This window comes from Trachemys scripta, chromosome 9 (genome assembly GCF_013100865.1).
Source record: "Trachemys scripta elegans isolate TJP31775 chromosome 9, CAS_Tse_1.0, whole genome shotgun sequence".
Classification (NCBI taxonomy): Eukaryota; Metazoa; Chordata; order Testudines; family Emydidae; genus Trachemys; species Trachemys scripta.
The window spans coordinates 76,701,505-76,725,182 of record NC_048306.1 but is presented as its reverse complement, the minus strand read 5'-3'; the positions used below and the strand labels follow the sequence as shown (position 1 = coordinate 76,725,182).

The following is a 23,678-nucleotide window of genomic DNA, read 5'->3' as shown; positions in this document are numbered from 1 at the left end:
ACAGTGGTTCTACACCAGTGTAACTCCACAGGCAGATTATTCCCTGCTTAGTAGGAATTTATTCGTAGCACCTAGCTTCAGTTTCCCTTTTTCTAACTTCAGGCTGTCTCCTATCTTGCTCCCTTTGATCACACAGAATAAATCCTTCTTATTTTTCTTACAGTCCCACAGATATTTTTAGTCTGTTACTATGTCCTGACTTTGTATGATGAGATTATTTTCATGGCCAATTTTAGAAAGGAAATGATGAGACCGCCTTATCTACAATGGTGCTAAAAGACAAACTGAACAATCCAACTTGGAAGATGGCAGAGCTCACCATTTTGATAACTGTAACAATTATACAGCCAAAGCAGAAGAGACTGTGCAGCTAGCTACCTTATGGTACAATAAACACTGTTGAATATTAGTGTTATAAACAACGTTAACTTTCCTTGCCATCTGATAATCACTTAAGGAGTTGTTTTCACTTTCTGACTGTAGTAAGATGAGGCCCTGAAACATAAACCCTTATCAGAGGCCCAGTATGAGGCCTGAGGCCTGAACTAAAGTAATGGTCAAGACTTTGCTAACATAAAGCAAAGTTAAGCTGTGAGCCAGAGGCAGGCCCTGCTCACAGAAGCTGGCAAGGAAAGGGCTGATGCTGCAAAAAGAGACATACCTAAAAGGTACTGGACACCAGATATCAGAACATTCGCATACTTGTACATTCCACACACAACAAGGAACAAGCTGACCCATCCCAATGACAGGGCCAAAAGAATAATATGATGAATAGAGTTGTTTTGTTCAAACCAACATGTACAAGGTGAGAGGCGGCACCTTGCTACGTAGAGGGTGACATTGATGACATCTTCATCATCTGGAGCCACGTGAAGGAGACCCTGGAAGAATTCCACCACAATTTCAACAGCTTCCACCCCACCATCAACCTCAGCGTGGACCAATCTACACGGGAGGTCCACTTCCTAGACACTACAGTACAAATAAGCGATGGCCACATTAACACCACCCTACACCAAAAACCCACCGACTGCTACGCTTACCTTCATGCCTCCAGCTTCCACCCCGGACACACCACACGATCCATCGTCTACAGCCAAGCGCTGAGGTACAACCGCATCTAGTCCAACCCCTCAGACAGAGACCAACACCTACAAGATCTTCACCAAGCACTCTCAAAACTACGATACCCACACAAGGAAATAAGGAAACAAATCAACAGAGCCAGACGTGTACCCAGAAGCCTCCTGCTACAAGACAAGCCCAAAAAAGAAACCAACAGAACTCCGTTGGCCATCACCTACAGTCCTCAGCTTAAACCTCTCCAACGCATCATCAGTGATCTACAACCCATCCTGGACAATGATTTCTCACTTTCACAGACTTTGGGAGGCAGGCCAGTCCTCGCCCACAGACAACCCGCCAACCTTAAGCATATTCTCACCAGCAACCACGCACCGCACCATAACAACTCTAACTCAGGAACCAATCCAGGCAACAAACCTCGATGCCAACTCTGCCCACATATCTACACCAGCAACACCATCACAGGACCTAACCAGATGAGCTACAACATCACCGGCTCATTCACCTGCACGTCCACCAATGTTATATATGCCATCGTGTGCCAGCAATGCCCTTCTGCATGTACATTGGCCAAACTGGACAGTCACTATGCAAGAGGATAAATGGACACAAGTCAGATATCAGGAATGGCAATACACAAAAACCTGTAGGAAAACACTTCAACCTCCCTGGCCACACAATAGCAGATGTAAAGGTAGCCATCTTACAGCAAAAAAACTTCAGGACCAGACTCCAAAGAGAAACTGCTGAGCTCAAGTTCATTTGCAAATTTGACACCATCAGATCAGGATTAAACAAAGACTGTGAATGGCTATCCAACTACAGAAGCAGTTTCTCCTCCCTTGGTGTTCACACCTCAACTGCTAGCAGAACACCTCACCCTCCCTGATTGAATTAACCTCGTTATCTCCATATTGATTTATACCTGCCTCTGGAAATTTCCATTACTTGCGTCTGATGAAGTGGGCATTCACCCACGAAAGCTTATGCGCCAATACTTCTGTTAGTCTTAAAGGTGCCACAGGACCCTCTGTTACTTTTTAAATAATCTGTGATGGCTCTATCATTGTAATATCTATCCTGGTATCTTTAGATTATGTTGGTTTAGAAAACTGGTCCCCTGGGAACAATGTACTATAGCAGTGGCCTTTTGGGTCAGCTCAGCTGCTGTTGGTTTTTTGTTTTCCCTTGCTCTAGGAAGATACAATTGAGGGAAATGGAAGAAGTGCAATTCTAAGGAGAAATGTCCTGGTCAATTCAATTGTGGATGGCCTGACCTGATGTAATACATTTATATCATGAAAGGATTACCTTTCACCTTAGGGCTTGTCTACACTGGTAATTTACAGCGCTGCAACTTTCTTGCTCAGGGGCGTGAAAAAACATCCCCCTGAGTGCAGCAAGTTTCAGCGCTGTAAAGCGCCAGTGTAGACAGTGCACCAGTGCTGGGAGCCACCCCCTCGTGGAGGTGGGCTGTGCCGCGACCAAACAAGCCACATTAAAGCACTGCCAGTGTAGCTAGCCCTTAGAAACAGTTTTTTGTTTTTGTTTTGTTTTCTTCTATAAGTGGAATAAAGCTGAAGTGCTGGCAACTGTTACATTTTTACCATTCACAGTCAATCTAAAAGACTTTTAGCAAAATGAATTGGTGTAAACACAAAATTAACCATTATACATTTTAAAATTCTGCTTGTAAACATTTATCCAACAGGCTGCAGTTGTATCTTACACTGTTGATTTATGAGGCTCAGAATGGTTCTGATATTCCTGCCCTTCATTCGAAATGTTATACAGAAAAATCTGGCTTAAGCAGTTACACAATGGATAAAAGACGGTTACTCACCGTTGTAACTGTTGTTCTTCGAGATGTGTTGCTCATATCCATTCCATTAGGTGTGTGCGCGCCGCGTGCACGATCGTCGGAAGATTTTCTACCCTAGCAACACCGGCGGGTCGGCTGTGGAGCCCCCTAGAGTGGCGCCTTCATGGCGCTGAATATATACCCCAGCCGACCCGGCGCCCCCTCAGTTCCTTCTTGCCGGCTACTCCGACAGTGGGGACGGGGGGCGGGTTTGGAATGGATATGAGCAACACATCTCGAAGAACAACAGTTACAACGGTGAGTAACCGTCTTTTCTTCTTCGAGTGCTTGCTCATATCCATTCCATTAGGTGACTCCCAAGCCCAACTTAGGTGGTGGGGTCGGAGTGAGACATTGCTGTGTGCAAAACCGCTGATCCGAATGCAGCATCGTCCCTGGACTGCTGCACTAGTGCATAGTGAGCTGTAAACGTGTGGACTGAAGACCAAACCGCCGCTCTACAAATGTCCTGGATCGGAACATGTGCCAGGAAAGCAGTCGAGGAAGCTTGGGCCCTCGTGGAGTGAGCGGTGAGGTGCGGTGCTGAGACACCTGCCAGGTCATAGCAAGTCCGGATGCAAGACGTAATCCAGGAGGATAGGCGTTGTGAGGAGACCGGTGAGCCTTTCATTCGGTCGGCCACTGCAACGAAGAGTTGCGTCGTCTTTCTAAAGTGCTTTGTGCGGTCAATATAGAAGGCCAGGGCCCTGCGTACGTCCAGAGAATGCAAACGTTGATCCTGGCGAGTAGCATGTGGTTTAGGGTGAAAAACCGGAAGAAATATGTCCTGGTTGATATGAAATGGAGAAACCACCTTAGGGAGAAAGGCAGGATGTGGACGAAGCTGCACTTTATCCTTATGGAAAACTGTATAAGGGGGCTCGGATGTAAGCGCCCTGAGTTCAAAAACGCGCCTTGCTGAGGTGATGGCTACGAGGAAGGCTGTCTTCTAGGATAGGTACAAAAGTGAACAGGTGGCTAGTGGTTCGAATGGAGGACCTGTGAATTTGGAGAGAACCAGATTGAGGTCCCACGTCGGGACGGGTTGACGCTGTTGTGGGTACGTCCGGTCTAAGCCCTTGAGGAATCTAACGACCATCGGGTTAGAGAATACCGAGGACGTGAGTTCCCCTGGGTGAAAGGCTGATATAGCAGCCAGGTGAACTCTGATTGAAGATATCGCCAACCCTTGCTGTTTTAGGGAGAGGAGATATTCCAATATGAGAGGAATAGGTGCCTGTAACGGGGACGTGGCTCGTTGTTCGCACCAACAGGAGAACCGCTTCCACTTGGCCAAATACGTGGCTCGTGTTGAGGGCTTCCTACTGCTCAGCAGAATCTGTTGGACAGAGTGCGAGCATTGCCGCTCTGCCTGGGTGAACCATGGAGCAGCCACGCTGTGAGGTGGAGTGATTGCAGGTCGGGGTGACGCAGCCGGCCGTGGTCCTGAGAGATGAGATCCGGACATAATGGAAGCGGGATCGGTGTCTGAACCGAGAGTTCCAACAGTGTGGTGTACCAATGTTGTCTCGGCCACGCTGGAGCGATCAGAATTACCTGTGCCTGGTCTCTGCGCAATTTGAGCAGTACCTTGTGGACCAGAGGAAACGGAGGGAAGGCATAAAACAGGTGGTCTTTCCAGGAAAGGAGAAATGCATCCGAGAGGGAGCCCGGAGCTCGACCTTGTAGGGAGCAGAACACGTGGCACTTCCTGTTGTCTCGCGATGCAAACAGGTCTATCTGGGGAAACCCCCACTTCTGGAAGATGGAATGTATGACGTCCGGACGGATAGACCACTCGTGCGTCTGGAAGGACCTGCTGAGTCGGTCCGCTAGAGTGTTCTGGACTCCAGGGAGGAATGATGCCGTGAGATGGATTGAGTGGGCGATGCAGAAGTCCCACAGGCGAATGGCCTCTTGGCATAGAATTGACGAACGTGCTCCTCCTTGCTTGTTGATGTAAAACATGGCCGTGGTGTTGTCGATGAGAACTAACACACAACGGCCACGTAGTTGATTGAGAAATGCCTGGCACGCCAGGCGCACCGCCATCAGTTCCCGAACATTGATGTGCAGGGCTAACTGGGGTGCAGTCCACAGGCCCTGGGTATGGTGTTCGTTGAGATGGGCGCCCCAACCCAGAGATGAAGCGTCTGTGACCAGGTGCAGAGAGGGTTGTGGGGCGTGAAATGGCATCCCTTCGCAGACCACATTGTGATCTAGCCACCAGGTGAGGGAGGTCAGGACCGAGTTCGGGACCGTGACCACCATGTTCAGGCTGTCCCGATGTGGACGGTATATTGATGACACCCAGGTCTGGAGTGGGCGAAGCCGAAGTCTGGCATGCCTGGTTACGTACGTGCAGGAAGCCATGTGACCCAGCAGGGTAAGGCACGACCTCACCGTGGTAGTTGGGAAGGCCTGTAGCCCTTGAATGAGGCTCGTGATGGTGCCAAAGCGGTTGTCTGGCAGGATGGCTTGTGCACGTCTGGAGTCTAGAACTGCGCCGATGAATTCTATTCTCTGGGTAGGTTCTAGAGTGGATTTGTCCTTGTTGAGTAGGATGCCCAACTCGTTGAATGTGTGCATTATTCTGTGGACGTGAGCTTGAACTTGCTCCTTGGTGCGACCGCGTACCAGCCAGTCGTCTAGGTACGGGAACACCTGTATCCCTTGCCGACGAAGGTACGCTGCCACGACAGCCATACATTTCGTGAACACTCTTGGGGCCGAGGATAGGCCGAAGGGAAGGACTGCAAATTGGTAGTGCACCGTGTTTACCACGAATCGCAGGAAGCGTCTGTGAGGTGGGTAAATTGAGATGTGAAAGTATGCGTCTTTCATGTCGAGGGCGGCGAACCAGTCTCCAGGATCGAGGGAAGGGATAATGGCCCCTAAAGAGACCATGCGGAACTTCAACTTTACTACGAATTTGTTGAGTCCGCGCAAGTCCAAGATGGGCCGCAGACCTCCTTTGGACTTGGGGATCAGGAAGTAACGGGAATAAAATCCCCTGCCCCTTAACTCTATCGGAACCTCCTCTATGGCCCCCATGGCCAGGAGCGTAGAAACCTCCTGTATAAGAAGTTGCTCGTGAGAAGGGTCCCTGAAGAGGGACGGGGAAGGGGGATGGGAGGGGGGGATAGAAGAAAACTGGATAGCGTATCCCTTCCCCACCGTGCGGAGGACCCAGCGGTCCGAAGTTATAAGGGACCAAGCACGGTGGAAGTGGGAGAGGCGATCCCGGAAGGAGGGGGCTGGATCCTGGGGGATGACTGGGGCGCCGTCCTCGACCGCACCTTCAAAAGTTCTGCCTGGGGCCTGAAGGTGGTCTAGGTGGCCCCTGGTTCTGGCCGGATTGAGGGCCGGTCCACCTTCTTCTACCACCTCGCCCTCGCCTCCGGGTCGAGTCCTGTCTCTGACGAGGTGGGGGGGGGGTAGAAGCGCTGAGGCTGCGGCCTAAATGGTCTGCGCTGAGGGCCCGCAACATGCATCCCCAGGGAGCGCATGATTGTTCTCGAGTCCTTGAGGCTCTGCAGGCGAGAGTCCGTCTTGTCCGAGAACAATCCATGTCCCTCAAAGGGCAGATCCTGTAGGGTTTGCTGCAGCTCCGGGGGCAACCCCGAAACCTGAAGCCAGGAGATCCTCCGCATAGCGATACCCGAAGCCATGGTCCTCGCAGCCGAGTCCGCTATGTCCAAGGAGGCTTGCAAGGAGGTCCGAGCCACCTTCTTACCCTCCTCTACCATGGCTCCAAACTCCTCCCTGGACTCTTGGGGAATCAACTCCTTAAACTTCCCCATAGAGTTCCAGGAGTTAAAGTTGTAGCGGCTCAGGAGCGCCTGCTGGTTCGCCGCTCTAAGTTGCAGCCCTCCGGCTGAGTAAACCTTACGGCCAAACAAATCGAGCCGCTTAGCCTCCTTTGATTTAGGCGCTGCAGCCTGCTGACTGTGGCGCTCTCTTGCGTTCACTGATGCCACCACCAGTGAACACGGTTGGGGGTGGGTATACAAGTACCCATAGTCCTTAGACGGGACAAAGTATTTCCTTTCCACCCCTCTCGCTGTGGGTGGGATAGAGGCAGGAGTTTGCCATATCGTATCTGCATTGGTCTGTATCGTGCGGATCAGGGGTAACGCCACCCTCGATGGGGCATCCGCTCCGAGGATGTTTACGATAGGGTCCTGCACTTCCACTATCTCCTCCGCCTGCAGGTCCATATTACGGGCCATCCTACGCAGGAGATCCTGGTGAGCCCGAAGATCTATCGGAGGGGGACCTGTACATGATGTGCCCGCCACTGCCTCATCCGGAGAGGAAGAGGAAGATGCCTCCGGTGGTACTGGATCCAATGGAGGGTCCTGATCCCCCTGCTCCTGGGCCGGAGCATCACCTGTACTTGGATCTATGGTGTCGGGTGGCGTGGACACGGAAGCCTCCATGCCCCCTGGCGGAGGCCGAGAGATGGTGGATTCCGGGGCCCTTCTAACTGAGTGACCCGAGCGAGAGGTCGATGGTATTGGAGCCCCTTGCTCCTGGTGGTACGCCCACGGGGTCCAAAACGACCAGTGAGATGGGCCATGAGAGTGGTCCTCTGCCATCTCCTGCCAATGGCCCAAGTTCCGTTCCTCGGCTTGCCCTTGAGGGGGGTATGCCGATCTCGACAGGTCTTCCGAGGAGCGAGACACCGATCTTGATGGCCATGGCGGTGCCGAAAGAGACGAGACGATTCCCGTGGGCTGCGGTGCCGCACGGTGCCGGTCCGGAGATGATCTATCTCTGCGCGGTGCCGGCGAACGGTGCCGGGACCGCGATCGGTGCCGATGATCTCGTCGGTGCCGGGAGCCGGATCTGGACCTCGACGAGGACCTGGAGTATGCCCGGTGCCGGGAGCGGCCTCTCAACGTCGAGCGTCGACCGTAGCGGTGCCGAGAACTACGTCTCGACGTTGATCGGTGCCGACGATCATAGCGGTGCCGAGACGTAGAACGGTGCCGCGACGAAGATCTTGGCCGCGAGTACGACCGGTGCCGAGGTGATATTCGGTGCCGGGACTGCGAGCGGCGTGGGGACCTGCTTCGGGACCTGGACCGGTGCCGAGGTTCCAGCCCTTGCGATGGAGGGCGCATCAGGGCAGGTTTCCCCCTTGACTGGACCGGGCGAGTCAACGGTGCCGTCGGTGCCAGTGGTTGAGGCGGTGCCGGCTCTGTGAGAGCTATCAAGTCTCTCGCTGCCACGAAGGTCTCCGGAGTCGACGGGAGTTGTATTACCGCCGGTCTCGGTGGAGACGCTATCTGCACCGGACTCAACGGCCTCGGTGCCGGAGTCGACAGTGCTGGAGGCACCTGTTTCCGGTGCTCCACCGGCGGACTCGGCTCTACCCCCGGCACTGGGGGAGCCGGCGTCTTCGGCACGGAGGTCCCCGTCTTATGGGCTTTTTTATGCCCCGGGGATAATGACCGGCGTCGAGGTACTTGCTGCGGTGCCGATGAGATCCGGTGCCGGGGAGGCTTGTCCGACACCACCCGCGCGGTCGGCATTGCCGGTGCTGCTGGGGCACTGCGCACCGAGGCGCTAGGTGCCGGGGCTTGGCTCGTAGAGGGAGTGTCCGGACTAAGTGCCGCCTCCATCAGGAGTTGCCGGAGCCGAAAGTCCCGCTCTTTCTTGGTCCTTGGTCTGAAGGCCTTACAGATCTTGCACTTATCTGTTTGGTGGGACTCTCCCAGGCACTTCAGACAGGAGTCGTGCGGGTCGCTCGTGGGCATAGGCTTAGCGCAGGAGGCGCACTGCTTGAAGCCGGGAGCTTTGGGCATGAGCCCGGGCCCGCGGCCGGGGGAGAAAGGGGGAGACGACCCCCTTAGTCCCCTGGACTACTATAACAACTATAACAACTTTAAAACTATTTAACTATTTAACTACAAACACTAGAACTATAACTATAACTACAACTGCGAATAACTAACTAAGCTAGGGAGAGTGGAGGACAGCTATGCCGCGCTCCACAGTTCCAACGACCGTCAGGGGCGGTAAGAAGGAACTGAGGGGGCGCCGGGTCGGCTGGGGTATATATTCAGCGCCATGAAGGCGCCACTCTAGGGGGCTCCACAGCCGACCCGCCGGTGTTGCTAGGGTAGAAAATCTTCCGACGATCGTGCACGCGGCGCGCACACACCTAATGGAATGGATATGAGCAAGCACTCGAAGAAGAAAAAATAATTGCCTAGTGGAAGTGTGCTTTATAAAATTTAAAGTCAAACAGAATTGTACTAAATTGCCCTTGTATGGCTGTATGTTCAGTGAATATATGGTGAATCTTGCCCTTTGCACTGTTTGTAATAGGTACCTTCTTGTCTTAAATGTTCTTTTTGTAAAGAATCTCAAAAAAATTTACAATTTAAATACAAGTAAACAAAATGAGGGCTTGCAATTCTTCAGCACACAATCTGACCCAGTATTCATCTGTCAGCATCCCACAGTTCACCTGGAAATATTTATATCCCTCTCTTTATATTTATAGTTCCATATGAAAAATTAAAGTTAACATCATAAGGAGATTAATGGAAGCAGAGGAGTCCAGACCTCTAAGAGCCATTGTTTCAGGCTATCTGCAGACAAAGAAAGTAGTTTATATTTGGTTCACATAAATTTACATGACTTTTAACATCAAGGAAGAGTTTACAGACCTACCTTTCTCCCCTGCTTTTTCCCAATATATGAGCAAGGGACTCACCGGATGTAGTCACAGTGCCTCACCAAGTGGGTGGCTTGCTCCCCAAAATGAATCCCACCAACCCTTCAGGCTTGCACAGACAGTTGTTTGGTCCCAAAATCAGGGCTTTCATTTCAGCAAGAGTCAGTTAGGCACCACCACAGTGCTGCTATCCCATTCAATTGTTACAAAACTGTGCTAATTCACAGCATTGGCCTTTTCTACATTGACATCTATAGGTCCTACGCTTAAAGGGCATACCTAAAAAAGACAAATTGTTCAACTTGTATGGATGGCCTCTGCTTGGATATTCTGCTGCTATCCCAACAAAATTCCACATATATTTCCTGTAACGCGGTTAATGTCATTTGTAATGCAGAAACCTGTCTTTTCTATTGTCAGGGTAATAGCTGCAATTCTAAGGAGATGTGGCCTTTTGATGAGTTCAATCTAGTTTCTGTTATATCAGTCTTGTTCCTTGCAGATCTACATAAATCAGTCTATAAAGAAGCTAATTTCTTGCTCTGAAGAAGACTCCCCTGAAGTTCACAAGGAAGCGTTAGAGCTATTCTAACACCAAGATGGAGTATGAGAAGCTAAACTGGTGGCAAAAGTCTACAAAAAGGCATGAAGAAGCACCTTTAAAGAAAGAATCTCTACTGATGAGGCATCCATGATGGAAACCTGGGGTGAAATTCTCATTCTACTGAAATCAAGCTCATAATCTATCTTCTCTAGAGACCATGCATTATTTTATATATTTTTCTCATAACCACTTATTCATCTCCTTTGAAAAGATTAGCATTATTTACCTTACAATCTTTCTTCATATGAGGGTTTTTCCATGCCCTCTAATCTGTCTTTTTTGAGATGGGGTGACCAGTATTGCCACAAGTACTCCAGTATTGCACACAGTATTCTAGATGATATGTAAATCTAGTACCACTGATTTACATAATAGTATCACAATAGTTTCTGTATTGTTCTCCATCTCATTCCTTATGCACTCTAACATCTTGGTTGCTTTTTTGAATTTCAGCTTCACACTGAGCAGGTGAACAGAAGTGCTGGAGTTGTAGCTGGAGCACTGAGAATTTAAGAGAAAAGGCTGTTCATGGAGCATTCTCCATGAGGGCCATCATCCATGGAATTTATTAACCCCTTGGCTTTAAGTGTCTGAATCTGATGACCTTCAGGACACACTGCACTATTTACCCATGCTCCTGGGGAAGAAGGACATAATAAGGGCTGGTGTTTGTGGGTAAGACAAGGTATTGTTTGGGTTTGAGGTAATCTCTGGTTGGTTATTTTTTTCTTCTTTGGATTTGGGAGGAGGAAAAGTATCTGGGTTTAATCTTTTATGTCACTGACATTTTAATGATGCCAAAGTCGCTTTTAAAATTATAATTTAATTTGAATTTGTAATTCAAAATAACTAAAATAACCATCAATGTAACATGAGTCATCACTGAAAGAGTTGTAAACATGCACCATACTGCATTTGATGTGGAAGCTGCTTCTTATGGAAAAGGAGAATTATGAACGACCAGAGACTCTGATCAGAGAATAGTTAGGGAGCGAGTCTCTAAGTTACTCACCCAGTTGAAGGGCATGTCTACACTACAAAATTCCCAACCTAACTGACACTGGTGTATAGCCACTGCAGTAATTTCCTCCTTGAATCGGCAGTGCACACCCTCACCAGGAGCGCTTGCGCCGATTGAACCGTTAATGTGGGCATTGTGGCATAGCTTCTGAAAGGGGGTAACAGTCGATGTAAGCAACGCAGTGTCTACACTCACACTGCGTCAACCTAACTACATTGACTATACCCCTCTCATGGAAGTGGAGTTAAGTTGGTGTAGCGGGCGAGTTACATCATCAGGAGCGAAATTTTAGTGCAGACACTTACATAGTTAGGTTGACATAAGATGCCTTGCATTTACCTAACTCTGTAGTGCAGACCAGGGTGAAGATTCCTGCTGAGAACTGGATTAAAAAGTTCAAATTCAAATCATAAGTAGCTTCCATCCCAGTTCTTTGGGAGGAGCAATGATGTGCTTGAGTGGTACACTTGAGGTATGTCTACACTGCAGAGGGGAACGATCCTCCCAGCCTGGATAGACAGACTTGTGTTAGTGGGGCTCTTGCTAACACACTAAAAATAGCAGGGTGGACATTAGGGCTTGGATTGCAGCTCAGGTCTCAAGCCTGGGGGAGTGCAGGGGCTTGAGAGCAGTCTGAGCTGCAATGGCCACACTGATGTATGCCAGCTCAAGCCCCACAAGTGCAAGTCTGTCTGTTCAGGAGCTCCCAGCTGCAGTGTAGACATACCCTTAGGCGCTCTCAGCAGCCCCTTGTTAAAATTTTTTAGCCAAACTGACAAGAAGCTTGAGACGGTTTCCCTGCTTCTAATGGAGTTCACCCTCCCTCTCTTTATACTACTAAATCATCCCTGCCACAGATGGCCAAACCCTGGGGCTCATGAATGTTTCTGAAGAGCAATTCTTTTGTTTTTGCAGTGTACCAGGTTGCACCAGATGTCAGGTATTTTCCAAAAGTTTTCACAGGGAAGGCTATCCCCCCTCACCCTCTCCAGCTGTTCTAACAAGGTCTTTACCCCAAGCCCAAGGTTGAACACTCTGCTAGACTATTAATCAACTCAGGATATTTTTCAGGATCAAAATAAAAATGTTCCCAGCATGAGGCACTTAGTATGCTTGGCAACTGGAGTTGTTTGTTCTGGTTAGATACGACAATGATAGGCACATCAGAGAGAGGGAGGAAAGTATTTTATTTAAATGCATTGTCTCCCCAGTCCCTCTAGGGCAGGGATCGGCAACCTTTGGCACACAGCCCGTCAGGGAAATCTGCCAGTGGGCCGGGACAGTTTGTTTACCTGCACCATCTGCAGGTTCGGCTGATCGCAGCTCCCACTGGCCGCGATTCACCATTCCAGGCCAATGGGGGCGCTGGCCTGGAACGGCGAACCGCGGCCAGTGGGAGCTATGATCGGCCGAACCTGTGGACGCTGTAGGTAAACAAACCGTCCTGGCCCACAGGTGGATTTCCCTGATGGGCCGTGTGCCAAAGGTTGCCGATCCCTGCTCCGGGGTGACCAGATAGCAAGTGTGAGAAATCGGGATTTTTTTTTTTCAGGGGCAGAGGGCGTAGTTGCGTATATAAGACAAGCCCCTAATATCAGGACAGTCCCAATAACATCTGGTCATCCTAAGTCCCTCTAATGTCCTATCTGTAACGCATATACACAGTGGGGAGACAAGGTCTATCACAAGGTTAAGGGGAAATATTTTTGTACAAGCTCCTTATTAAAACATTTGCAGCACATTATTGGTCTCCAGTCAGGAGGAATTCAGTGGTGATATTCCCTGTGCAACTGGGTCCTTGGATGACACTAAACTTAGTATACTTGCTGGCTGCTGCAGCTCCTATCATTCACTGAGCCAGAACAATCCTTTAAGGAGAGCTAGCATTGAAAAGAAATTCCTTTCGTGGGGCAGTTGCTATGGCTTTGATTCCCTTTAAACAAAACAGATTGATGACTGACAAATAAAGAAAAGTAGTACTGTGGTACAGAGGGTGCTTCGAATTCTTACCATGAACTTAATGACACAAGTTTTGAAGGTGAGTACAATCTGTTTGGATACTACCTGAAACTTTGTTTATTTGTTTCTTTAAATAAGCATACAGGGCCATACTCGTTTCAATTGGCCACAGTCCTGTAATTTTTTGTATTGTTTTGTTGAAGGAAAAAGATTAAAGAGCAACACCTACCATAAATATGACAATGAGTATAAGGCAGATTCCCACTATAATTAGGAATGGAATTAAGTAATACTCCAAAGGAAGACTGAACTCTGGAATTAACACAATATGGCCACTGTGGGGGAAAGAAAAACAATTTTAAAATGAATTAAACTTTAACAAACAGTGAAGCTTACAACAGAAATTTAAAAAGGTAAAGTCATCAACAGAAAAATTAGCATCTTCGGGCACATAAAAGGAGTATCTATAACAGGGGTAGGCAACCTATGGCACGCGAGCTGATTTTCAGTGGCACTCACACTGCCCGGGTCCTGGCCACCGTCCGGGGGGCTCTGCATTTTAATTTAATTTTAAATGAAGCTTCTTAAACATTTTAAAACCTTATTTACTTTACATACAACAATAGTTTAGTTATATATTATAGACTTATAGAAAGAGACCTTCTAAAAACGTTAAAATGTATTACTGGCATACGAAACCTTAAATTAGAGTGAATAAATGAAGACTCGGCACACCACTTCTGAAAGGTTGCCGACCCCTGATCTATAATATGAAAATATTCAGCCACTTTTTTTTAAAAGGTCAACACACAGTCAGTGTAATACTAATGAAATAAATAGGTAAAACTGCAATCATTAGAATCAGTATACTTATCAGGGTGAAGTCCTGGCCCCAATGAAGTCAACTGGAATTTTGCCATTGATTTAAATGGAGCCAGGGTTTTACCCCTAACGTGCATTCAATTCACCACAAAGACGTTCAGCTGAAAATAGACTGTGTATACCCGTTTTAGACTTAGTCAGTTTTAAATGGTCATTGTTTCCTCGTTAGTTAACAAAGTAGAACCTTGCTAATTTGCATGAATAACTGGAAGACCTATGCAGTCTTGTAACTGTGTCAGGCCCAGGATACTAGACAAAGTGGATGGCGGTAGTATCTTTTATTGAACCAACTTCTATTGGCTGTTGAATTTACACAGAGCTTTTCTTCAGGTCTGGGGAATTTACTCCGGGCCTTAAGGTAAGGATTTTCTGAACTTGAAGGCTGCTCCTTTCCTGTGAATGTCTTAAAGGAGGGTGGGTGCGGGGAGATATATATTTTGTTTGTATTTTGGTTTCCCCTTTGTTGGATCCTTTACAATCATCAATATAACTGTTTACTATCCTAGGGTATATTTTGCTGGCATTTACAATTGTGTGACCTTACTGGAGACAATGAGACTGCACAGCTAAAACTGATTGCAGAATTTGTCTCACAAAGTTTCAGATACTGGTGATGAGCAGGAAAGAACTCAGCCTGACGGTCATATCCTATGCTGAGTTTTCAGAAATGGCAAGTAGGAAAAATCTTTTCATATGTGGATACTTGATGCAGAAATAATGGAGGGATAACAAACACAGAACCCCAAGTGCAATTTTTAGTTCCTTTTCAAAGTTTTATCATGTTTAAGTGACTCACCTAAGTTGTACAACAAAAACCAGATACCATATAACTCACTCTCATATACCAGTCACTGGACTATGCTGCCTTCCAAGCTACTGAAAAATTGCCTAGTGTTGTGGAAAGGTTTGCGAACCTTAGTAAACTTGCCAAACTTAGCTCAAATTTTAGAGACAAGCTTTGTATGTGTTCATTACAGCTGCATTAATTCAAAAATCTTTCTGTAGTATAACTGCAAAAATACATAAGTATAAGAGAGAACCTATATTTCAGCATGATTTCATATATTCCATCAATATTCAGTGACTTGTTTCCCTTCCTATGAATGCCTTGAAATAACATAGAGCCATAAAACAATATCTGATGTGAAACAGTTAGCAGCATGGCTCATGTGCCATTCAATCAGACTGTAACAGGACTCAACTGCAGAGTAATTTCCATAGTCTCTACAGTTCACATACAGAATTACTTTCATGCTGCTTCATTTTTATTTTTGTGAGTTGCAGCCTCCAAGAACTGGCAAAGCCAATATCTTAATTTATGTTGCTATTCCATTTGCCCTGACACTACCACCCCTACGTCTGTGGCATCTTTCCCTGTATCCTGGAGAGTAGAATAGTCTGTTTCCTCCGAGTTCAGTACTAATGTAGCTACAATAGCTAGAAGGGCTTAGCTAGACTAGGGTAGTTAGCATTCTACAAACCCGTATGTCACCTGCACTCACACAGTCTATCAAGCAGAGTCCTGAGCTTAGGTCCTTACAAAGTTGAGTCTCTCATGCCAGCAGGACATGCTGCTGCTGTGAAACCAGGAGGAAGAATTTTGTTTAGACTTGTGTTTTTGTAGCAACTATCCAACTGAGTGACTAAAATTCAGTTCACGCCTATTTTTCTTAGGACAGCCTTGAAAAATGTTGCTTGTTCAGAGCAAATAATACTACTGGATAGGCATGTAACTGTTTAAATTTTCAATCATCATGGTGAAGTGTGGGATTTTGGGCTTGGACTGGTGAATTTTAATTAGTTGTATAAGATTTATATTAGGCTAATATTGGAAGATGTTTGGGGTTGGTATCTGTTTACCTCTATATGATCTAAAAGGTATGGCTGGGGGTTTCTAATATTTTATTGCTATTGTATTATATAAATTATATAATGCACCAATGGTTTGATTCAAAGCCCACTAAAGTCAATGAAGTCTTTCCAATGCCTTCAGTGGACACTGAATCAGGTATTCTGTTCCTGAGACAGACACAGTAAAACTTAAATAAATCAGTACAAATGGGCCTTGCCCAAGTTTTTAAAAACATCTGTTAACAATGGACCATAAGCTGCAAGTCTTTCCATTGATAGACGAAAAGGGGTGAAAAATGGGGACCGGGGGGGGGGGGGGGGGTGGAGCCAGCCTACCATCAGTATGAATAAGTGAGCATTTTTATCATAAATGTGTAACTTTATCAGTGATTACACCATTTTTTAATTATAGTAAATACATTAAAGTTTGACAAACACATGAGTTTTGTTTTGAGTAAACATGCTGAATGTGAAACTTAGATGATGCTTCCCCTAAGGTAACTTCTAATGTGCAATATCCTTTAAGAATGTGAAAGTGGCCACAAATATCTTATGAGTCTCAAGAAGCTTGCCAAAGTAGTGCTCAGGCTGACAGGCTCAATAAATAGTATTCAGTAAGCATTCTTCAAGAGAACTTAAAAACTTAAGAGCAAATACATTTTTGCTGCAGCCTGTCATAATAACTGTGGCCTAAAGTAAAGAGCTACTGAAAAGTCTGATTTTGTTTATTATTTTTGCAATTTCAGATTCTTAGACTGACCACTCTGCCAGAGCATCTATTTATTTAAAAATACTTACACACAATCTCATAGGGATCAAGCATCTTACAGTCAATGTTGAAAGTATAGAGGGTGAAATCCTGGCGCCAGTGAAGTCAATGGCAAGCCATCCATTGACTTCAGTTTGGCCAGGATTTCATCCAGAAAAAAATTCTTGATCTTCAGGAAAGGTTAAACAGAGGTGATAACAGTCCAAGGACTGATGTTACTGCATATTAGGTTACATATTTAAAAAGGTAAATAATTACTTACCCCTTTTCATAAGTGAATTCATCTTTCAGTGAATTAGCTGATGTCTCACCAATAAAGACAGACGGAATATCAATTTTCTTTAAAACTTCAACTGTTCATAAAAAGAACAAAAGACTAGCACTGACTTACATAACTCAGGCTCTATGGGCACACCAATAATTAAGACTGTCTCATGATGTCTTTGTGGCTCTTTAAAGACAATCAGTGTGTGGAGACCTCTTCTAAGATAGATTTAGTATACAATATGCTATTAACATATTCTGTTAACTAAAGTGTCAATCTACAAAATGATATCCTGTGCTACTAGTAGTGGTATCTTAGAGTTGCTGTCTGTGCAAACATCAACTGATAATTCTTCAAAAATATTCAAGATAACAAGAAATCCTTTGGTAAATTACAGTTTAACCAAAGCATCACTAATTATAGTCAGACTGCAGCTGGTACAAATTGGCATAGCTTCATTGACTTCAAGGAGCTACGCTGACTTATACCAGCTGAGGATCTGGTCCTATATGTTCCACATTTTCCTATAAATGAAGGAGTGGAGATGACTTTAGGCTGGAAAAAGTCCAAAAGTAGAAAGGAGGGAATGAGCAAGCCCAACCTCACTACTCACAAGAAATCCAATTGAAGGAAAGAAACATTTCCGCCCCTCCTCCCCCCGATCACAGAATGCAATCACAAAAACTTGCAACATTTTTCTTGACCTCAGGTGAGGAACTCTCAGTATTAAGAAAAACAAGTGAAAGAGAGGAAGCAAAAATATAGATGCTCTACTACAGTGTTTCTCAAAGCCAGTCCACCGCTTGTTGAGGGAAAGCCCCTGGCGGTCCGGGCTGGTTTGTTTACCTGCCGCATCTGCTGGTTCGGCCAATCGCGGCTCCCACTGGCCGTCTGAGGGCTGCAGAAAGCGGCGCGGGCCAAGGGATGTACTGGCCGCCCTTCCCGCAGCCACCATTGGCCTGGAGCGGCGAACCGTGGCCAGTGGGAGCCGCGATCAGCCGAACCTGCGGACGCGGCAGGTAAACAAACTGGCCCGGACCGCCAGGGGCCTTCCCTGAACAAGCAGCGGTCCGACTTTGAGAAGCACTGATCAACTAACTTACACTGGTTCATTTCAACAGTGCTTCATCTTATTTCAGAAAATATATAAATATTGGTCTTGAGTAATACTATAGTATAAGGTTTCCACAGGCAGGTTTTAACTGGATAACTTTAGGTTACCATATTCAAACATTTAAAAAAGAGGACACTCCACGGGGCCCCGCCCCCGGCCCCGCCCCAACTCTGCCCCTTCCCCACCCCCGCCCCAACCCTTCTCCGCCCCCATTCCAACCCCTTCCCCAAAGTCCCTGCCCCAACTCTGCCCCCTCCTCTGAGCACCCTGCATTCCCCCTCCTCCTTCCCGCTCTGATCTTGGTTGGGGGTTGCTAAGTGCTTCCCTGCTCCCCACTCGCCCCGCAGCCCCTATGCCCTTGCCTGCCCTGCTCCTCCTCACCCTGCAGCCTCTGCACCCCCCCGCCCCTGCAGCCTCTGTGCCCCCTGCTCCCCACTCACCCTGCAGCCTCTGTGCCCCCTGCTCCCCGCTCGCCCTGCAGCCTCTGCACCCCCCCGCCCCTGCAGCCTCTGCACATACACCCCCCGCCGCCTGCCCTGCTCCCCCCGCTCACCCAGCAGAGGGAGAAATGCAGGCTCCACGTGGAATTAAACACAGCCCCCCGCTGCTCTGTGGGGGAGGAGGGAGCGGGGGAGGGGGAGGGACTCTGGCTGCTAGAGGCCTTAGTGGCTGCGAGCGAGTTTCAATCAGGCCAGGCGTCCAATCAGCCACGCCGCACAAGGGGAAGGGGGAAATCCCGGACATTTCTACTTGATTAGAAATCCCCCCCGGACGGCCATTTAATGCTGAAAAAGCCGGACATGTCCGGGGAAACCCGGACAGATGGTAACCCTAGATAACTTTCTTGCACCCTTTGAGGTGTCACTGGTGCATCTGAAATAGAAATAGCTTTTTAGAGCTCTAACTCAAGAAATCCATACAATACATTTTGTGCTACTCTATGGTCCATCTCAATGTGTCTTACACACAGGAGGAACAACTTACCAAGTGGGTTCAATTCCACTGAATTCAACGGAGTGGCAACTGTTTAAGTCAATAGTGAATTTGGCCCTGTGAGAAAGGGACGTACTAGTCCCTACTTGACAGATGGAGACACAAAAGTGTAGAAAAGTTAGGGCAGAGGTGGGCAAACTTTTTGGCCCAAGGGCCACATCTGGGTGGGGAAATTGCATGCAGGGCCATGAATTTAGGGCTGTGGCAGGGGGTGGTTGTGTGGGAGGGGGTGCGGTGTGCAGGAAGGGGCTCAGGGCAGGGGGTTGGGGTACAGGAGGGAGTACGAGAGGGGGCTCAGGGCAGGAAGTTAGGAGGCAGGAGGAGGTGCAGAGTGCAGCAGGAGGGTTGGGGTACAGGAGGGGTGCGGCAACGGGCTCAGGGCAGCGGTTGGGGTGCAGGAGGAGTGTGGAGTGCACAAGAGGGCTCAGGGCAGGGGGTTGGGATGCAGGAGGGGTGCAGCAGGGGTTCGGGTGCAGGAGGGGTGCAGCGGGGGCTCAGGGCGGGGGGTGGGGGGGAGGGGGGGGTGCGGGAGGGGGCTCAGGGCAGGAAGTTAGGAGGCAGGAGGAGGTGCAGAGTGCAGCAGGAGGGTTGGGGTACAGGAGGGGTGCGGCAACGGGCTCAGGGCAGCGGTTGGGGTGCAGGAGGAGTGTGGAGTGCACAAGAGGGCTCAGGGCAGGGGGTTGGGATGCAGGAGGGGTGCAGCAGGGGGCCGGGGGGGTGCGGCGGGCGGCGGGGGGCAGGGGTTGGGGCGCAGGAGGGGTGTGGAGTGTATAAGAGGGCTCAGGGCAGGGGGTTGGGGTGCAGGGTGCAAGAGGGGTTCAGGGTGCGGGCTTTGGCCCGGCGCCGCTTACTTGGAGCAGCTCTGGAGTGGCAGTGGCGCGCAGTGGGGCTAAGACAGGCTCCCTGCCTGCCCTGGCCCCACGCCATGCCGCTCCCGGAAGCGGCTAGCACCACATCCCTGCTGCCCCTGGGGGAGTGTGGGCAGAGGGCTCTGCAGGTACCTCCCCTGCAGGTACCTCCCCCGACGCTCCCATTGGCTGTGGTTCCTCATTCCCGGCCAATGGGAGCTGCAGGGGACGGTGCCTGGAGGCGAGGGCAGTGCAAGGAGCCCTCTGCCCTCCCTCCCCCAGGGGCCACAGGGACATGGTGCCGGCCGCTTCCAGCAGCGGTGCGGGGCCCACAGCACCATGGGAGTGGCAATCCCGCTGGCAAGATCCAAAGCCCTGATGGGCCGCATCTGGCCTGCAGGCCGTAGTTTGCCCACCCCTGGGTTAGGGTCTAAATTTTCAAAAGCAGACTCTAATTTTGGATCCTTAGTTTGACACTTCAGGCCTGAAGTGTCAGAGGTGACTCCCAGTCCTGTGCCATAACTATAACTACAGGCTGCTGCCCAAGCAAATATATAAAGGTACATATTAAAAGAGAGGTGCAAAATGTAGGGCAGCTAACAAGACAGGCTCCATTTATGTATTAACTAAAGCTGTGTGAAGTGTCTGGGTTTGCTTCCCAGGACTCCTGGGGAACATCTTACTTGGTTTCAGTTCATGTGGGTTTGCATCTGTGACTTTAAGTTTCAAGGTTGAATGAATCCAAAGTTCCAGTGAAATTTGGTTGACATCAAAGTGTTCAGGTTTCCCAAAGAAACTATGTGGAACCATACTTTTCTGAGTGCAATGCAAAAAATGTATAATGGCCCATGGTCACTTGAAACTGTTTCAAAGGTTTCTTGCAAACCTCTCTTGCATTTTGAGTTTATAGCTAAACTTGAAACCAAGCAAGAATCACATGCTTGGGGATTTCACTGAGAACACTTCATGCAGCTTTCCCACAATATAGTGTTTTGTCTGTTGAAAGTGAATTTCTCAGTTCACTGAAAGGTGTCTCTTTATCTGGAAATAGTGTTTGTTCACAGTTATGTTCCTGTTCAGTACTCAATCAGTTGAAGAAAAGTGAAGGAAAAGGATCAAAATATCACAGAAAACTAACAGCACTAAAGAGAGAACCAATATTTGGAATCTATCTGAAATATGCAATAGTAGAAATTGAATATTTTTTCTTGGCAACAGTGGGATTATGTGGCAGTGTGCTACTGTAAAGATAAAGAACATTTTAAATCCTCAACAGTAAATCACATGAACACTTTCTCATTAAACACTGAAATACATACCACAAGAGGAAACTGACATTTCAGCCACCTTGCAAATATGTTCTCAACTTACTACTTAATGAACGTATCATATCAAAACAGCAAACACTAGAATTGTACCTCTTGTATGCTATGTTCTGGGAATACCTTCATTTATTCCAGTGAAAAACTGTATGTACATGTGTAATCCTTTGGAGGTTATTTAGGTGAACAGACAGCTGTGCACAGAACAGTGAGCATGAAAAGACTCCCTACCCAAAAATTACAATATGTTTTGGATCCTCATCCCATGGAGCAGCAGTAACTATTTTTTGCTGTATTCCTACTTCAGTAATAACAAAAGAGAACTGACATCATCCCAGCTGTTTATTGGGCCAATCATATTCTTCTTGCTCATAAATTTTAACCACTTGACTTCCATGGAAAAGCTGAACCAAAATTTTAACAAGGAGAATAGACAGAACAATGCTTGCACAGAACACAAACACCATAATGGTGCAAATACCATATATATATATATACCTAATATAAAGCATGCACATACGTGCACATAGCAGCTTCTAACATCTTAAATACATTAAAACAAGGGGGAACTCCTGATTATAATAAATTGAAGTTAATACCATATACTATAGTGGGTGAAATAACTTTCAAATAGTAGAGAAGTGATACCTGTACTTACTGTCGTTGGATCCCATGCTAATTAGGTCATCAGAATCAACATTGTGAACTATAGCTGCCTTGTATCCAGCTCTCTGTGCATTTAAAACCTGTAAGTCATATACAGTACTTGTTATATTAATATATCAATCTTCTACAATAAAACAAGATACTGATTTACAACATTCTAGGAGTGCAAATGACTCCACTTTCATTTAGAAATAAGGAATTATTCTTTCAAACAACCACATATTCCTAAAATAGGATGCTACTGTATTCTTTCTAAGAAGGTATAAAAATCAGTTCTGTACAGGCAGGTTTCATGTTTACATAATTAGTCCTAAAATCTTCAACTTTTTATCTTAAAGTCTTTGTCATATCTGAAAATCAAGAGAGTAACTTATTTTGATTCATCAGTACTTATCTTTAACATTACATGTAAGTCATAATCTTTGCCTTTAGATCATGCTTGGATCTCTAACTTGTCAGTTCACAATATCACTAATGTGTTATCACAGTAGTGCAGAATTATGAATATGGACCAGATCCTAAGGTGCAATGCAAAGCAGCTGCATTGCGGCATATTCTGGCCTTGAATTCAGCTTAGCTAGACATGACTAGATCACCATGGTGCATGATATTCTTCCATTGTACAGAGCTGACATAGCAAGTCCTGCATCCTCCCTGTTGCCAGTGTAAGGGGTATAGTCATATAGACTGGAAATGGCTGAGCCATTACAAACATTGAATCTATCTCCCCTTGTAAGTATTCTCACACTTCTTATCAAACTGTCTGTACTGGGCTATCTTGATTATCACTTCAAAAGTTTTTTTCTCTTACTTAATTGGCCTCTCAGAGTTGGTAAGACAACTCCCACCTTTTCATGCTCTTTGTATATGTATATATATCTCCTCAATATATGTTCCATTCTATGCATCCGAAGAAGTGGGCTGTAGCCCACGAAAGCTTATGCTCAAATAAATTTGTTAGTCTCTAAGGTGCCACAAGTACTCCTGTTCTTTTTGCGGATACAGACTAACATGGCTGCTACTCTGAAACCAGTCATGGCATTGTACCTCTGGCTATCCTATGCTTCACTGATATGTGGCTGCTAAAGGGCCCGTGGGGTCTGTAAACTGTCCTAAACTATGCCAAAAGATCATCCAGAGACTGCAAAGGCTGTTTTTAAACCCCTGTGTAGAATTGCACAGTGAACTCCTTGGCTGTAATTGAATGATCTGAGCCCATATTTATAAAAATATTTTAGACTGTCAGATCACTTGGGTTGGATAAGCATCAGAGGCCCTTTACTTTATCCCCCATTCAAGGTGACAGTGTTGTACATTTATCTCTGGGTAATGTCATCTGCAAGCACATATTAAACTGCCATCTTTATGCTGATACCTCAGATCTACCTCCCTACTCCAGACCTGTTGTCTCCTGCCCAAAGTAAAATCTTGACCTGTCTCTGACACTTTCTTGTGAATATCTAGCCACCAGCTGACATTGTAAACAAGAAGCAGTCAGCAGTATCTCCTGTCAATGTAAACAAACTTGTTTGTTATAGTGATTGGCAGAATAAGAAGTAGGACTGAGTGGACTTGTAGGCTTTAAAGTGTTACATTGTTTTATCTTTGAATGCAGTTTTTTTACATAATTCTACATTTGTAAGTTCAACTTTCATGATAGATTGCACTATAATACTTGTATGAGGTGAATTACAAACATTTGCACTGTAAAAACAAAATATTTTTAATCAAAAATAAATATAA

The 23,678-nt window shown here is 47.0% G+C and overlaps 1 protein-coding gene across 2 annotated transcripts in view; it reads right to left on the bottom strand.

Annotated features, from left to right (window-relative positions):
• RNF13 (ring finger protein 13) overlaps positions 1–23,678 on the bottom strand; it is a 126,375-nt gene that overhangs the window by 24,650 nt on the left and 78,047 nt on the right. For both annotated transcript variants that reach the window (XM_034780771.1, XM_034780770.1), the window contains exons 5-7: positions 21,928–22,015; positions 16,990–17,080; positions 13,455–13,560 (exon numbers count right to left, since the gene is read on the bottom strand). In XM_034780771.1, coding sequence (XP_034636662.1) covers positions 13,455–13,560; positions 16,990–17,080; positions 21,928–22,015 — 285 coding nt within the window. The remainder of the gene's footprint in view (positions 1–13,454; positions 13,561–16,989; positions 17,081–21,927; positions 22,016–23,678) is intronic.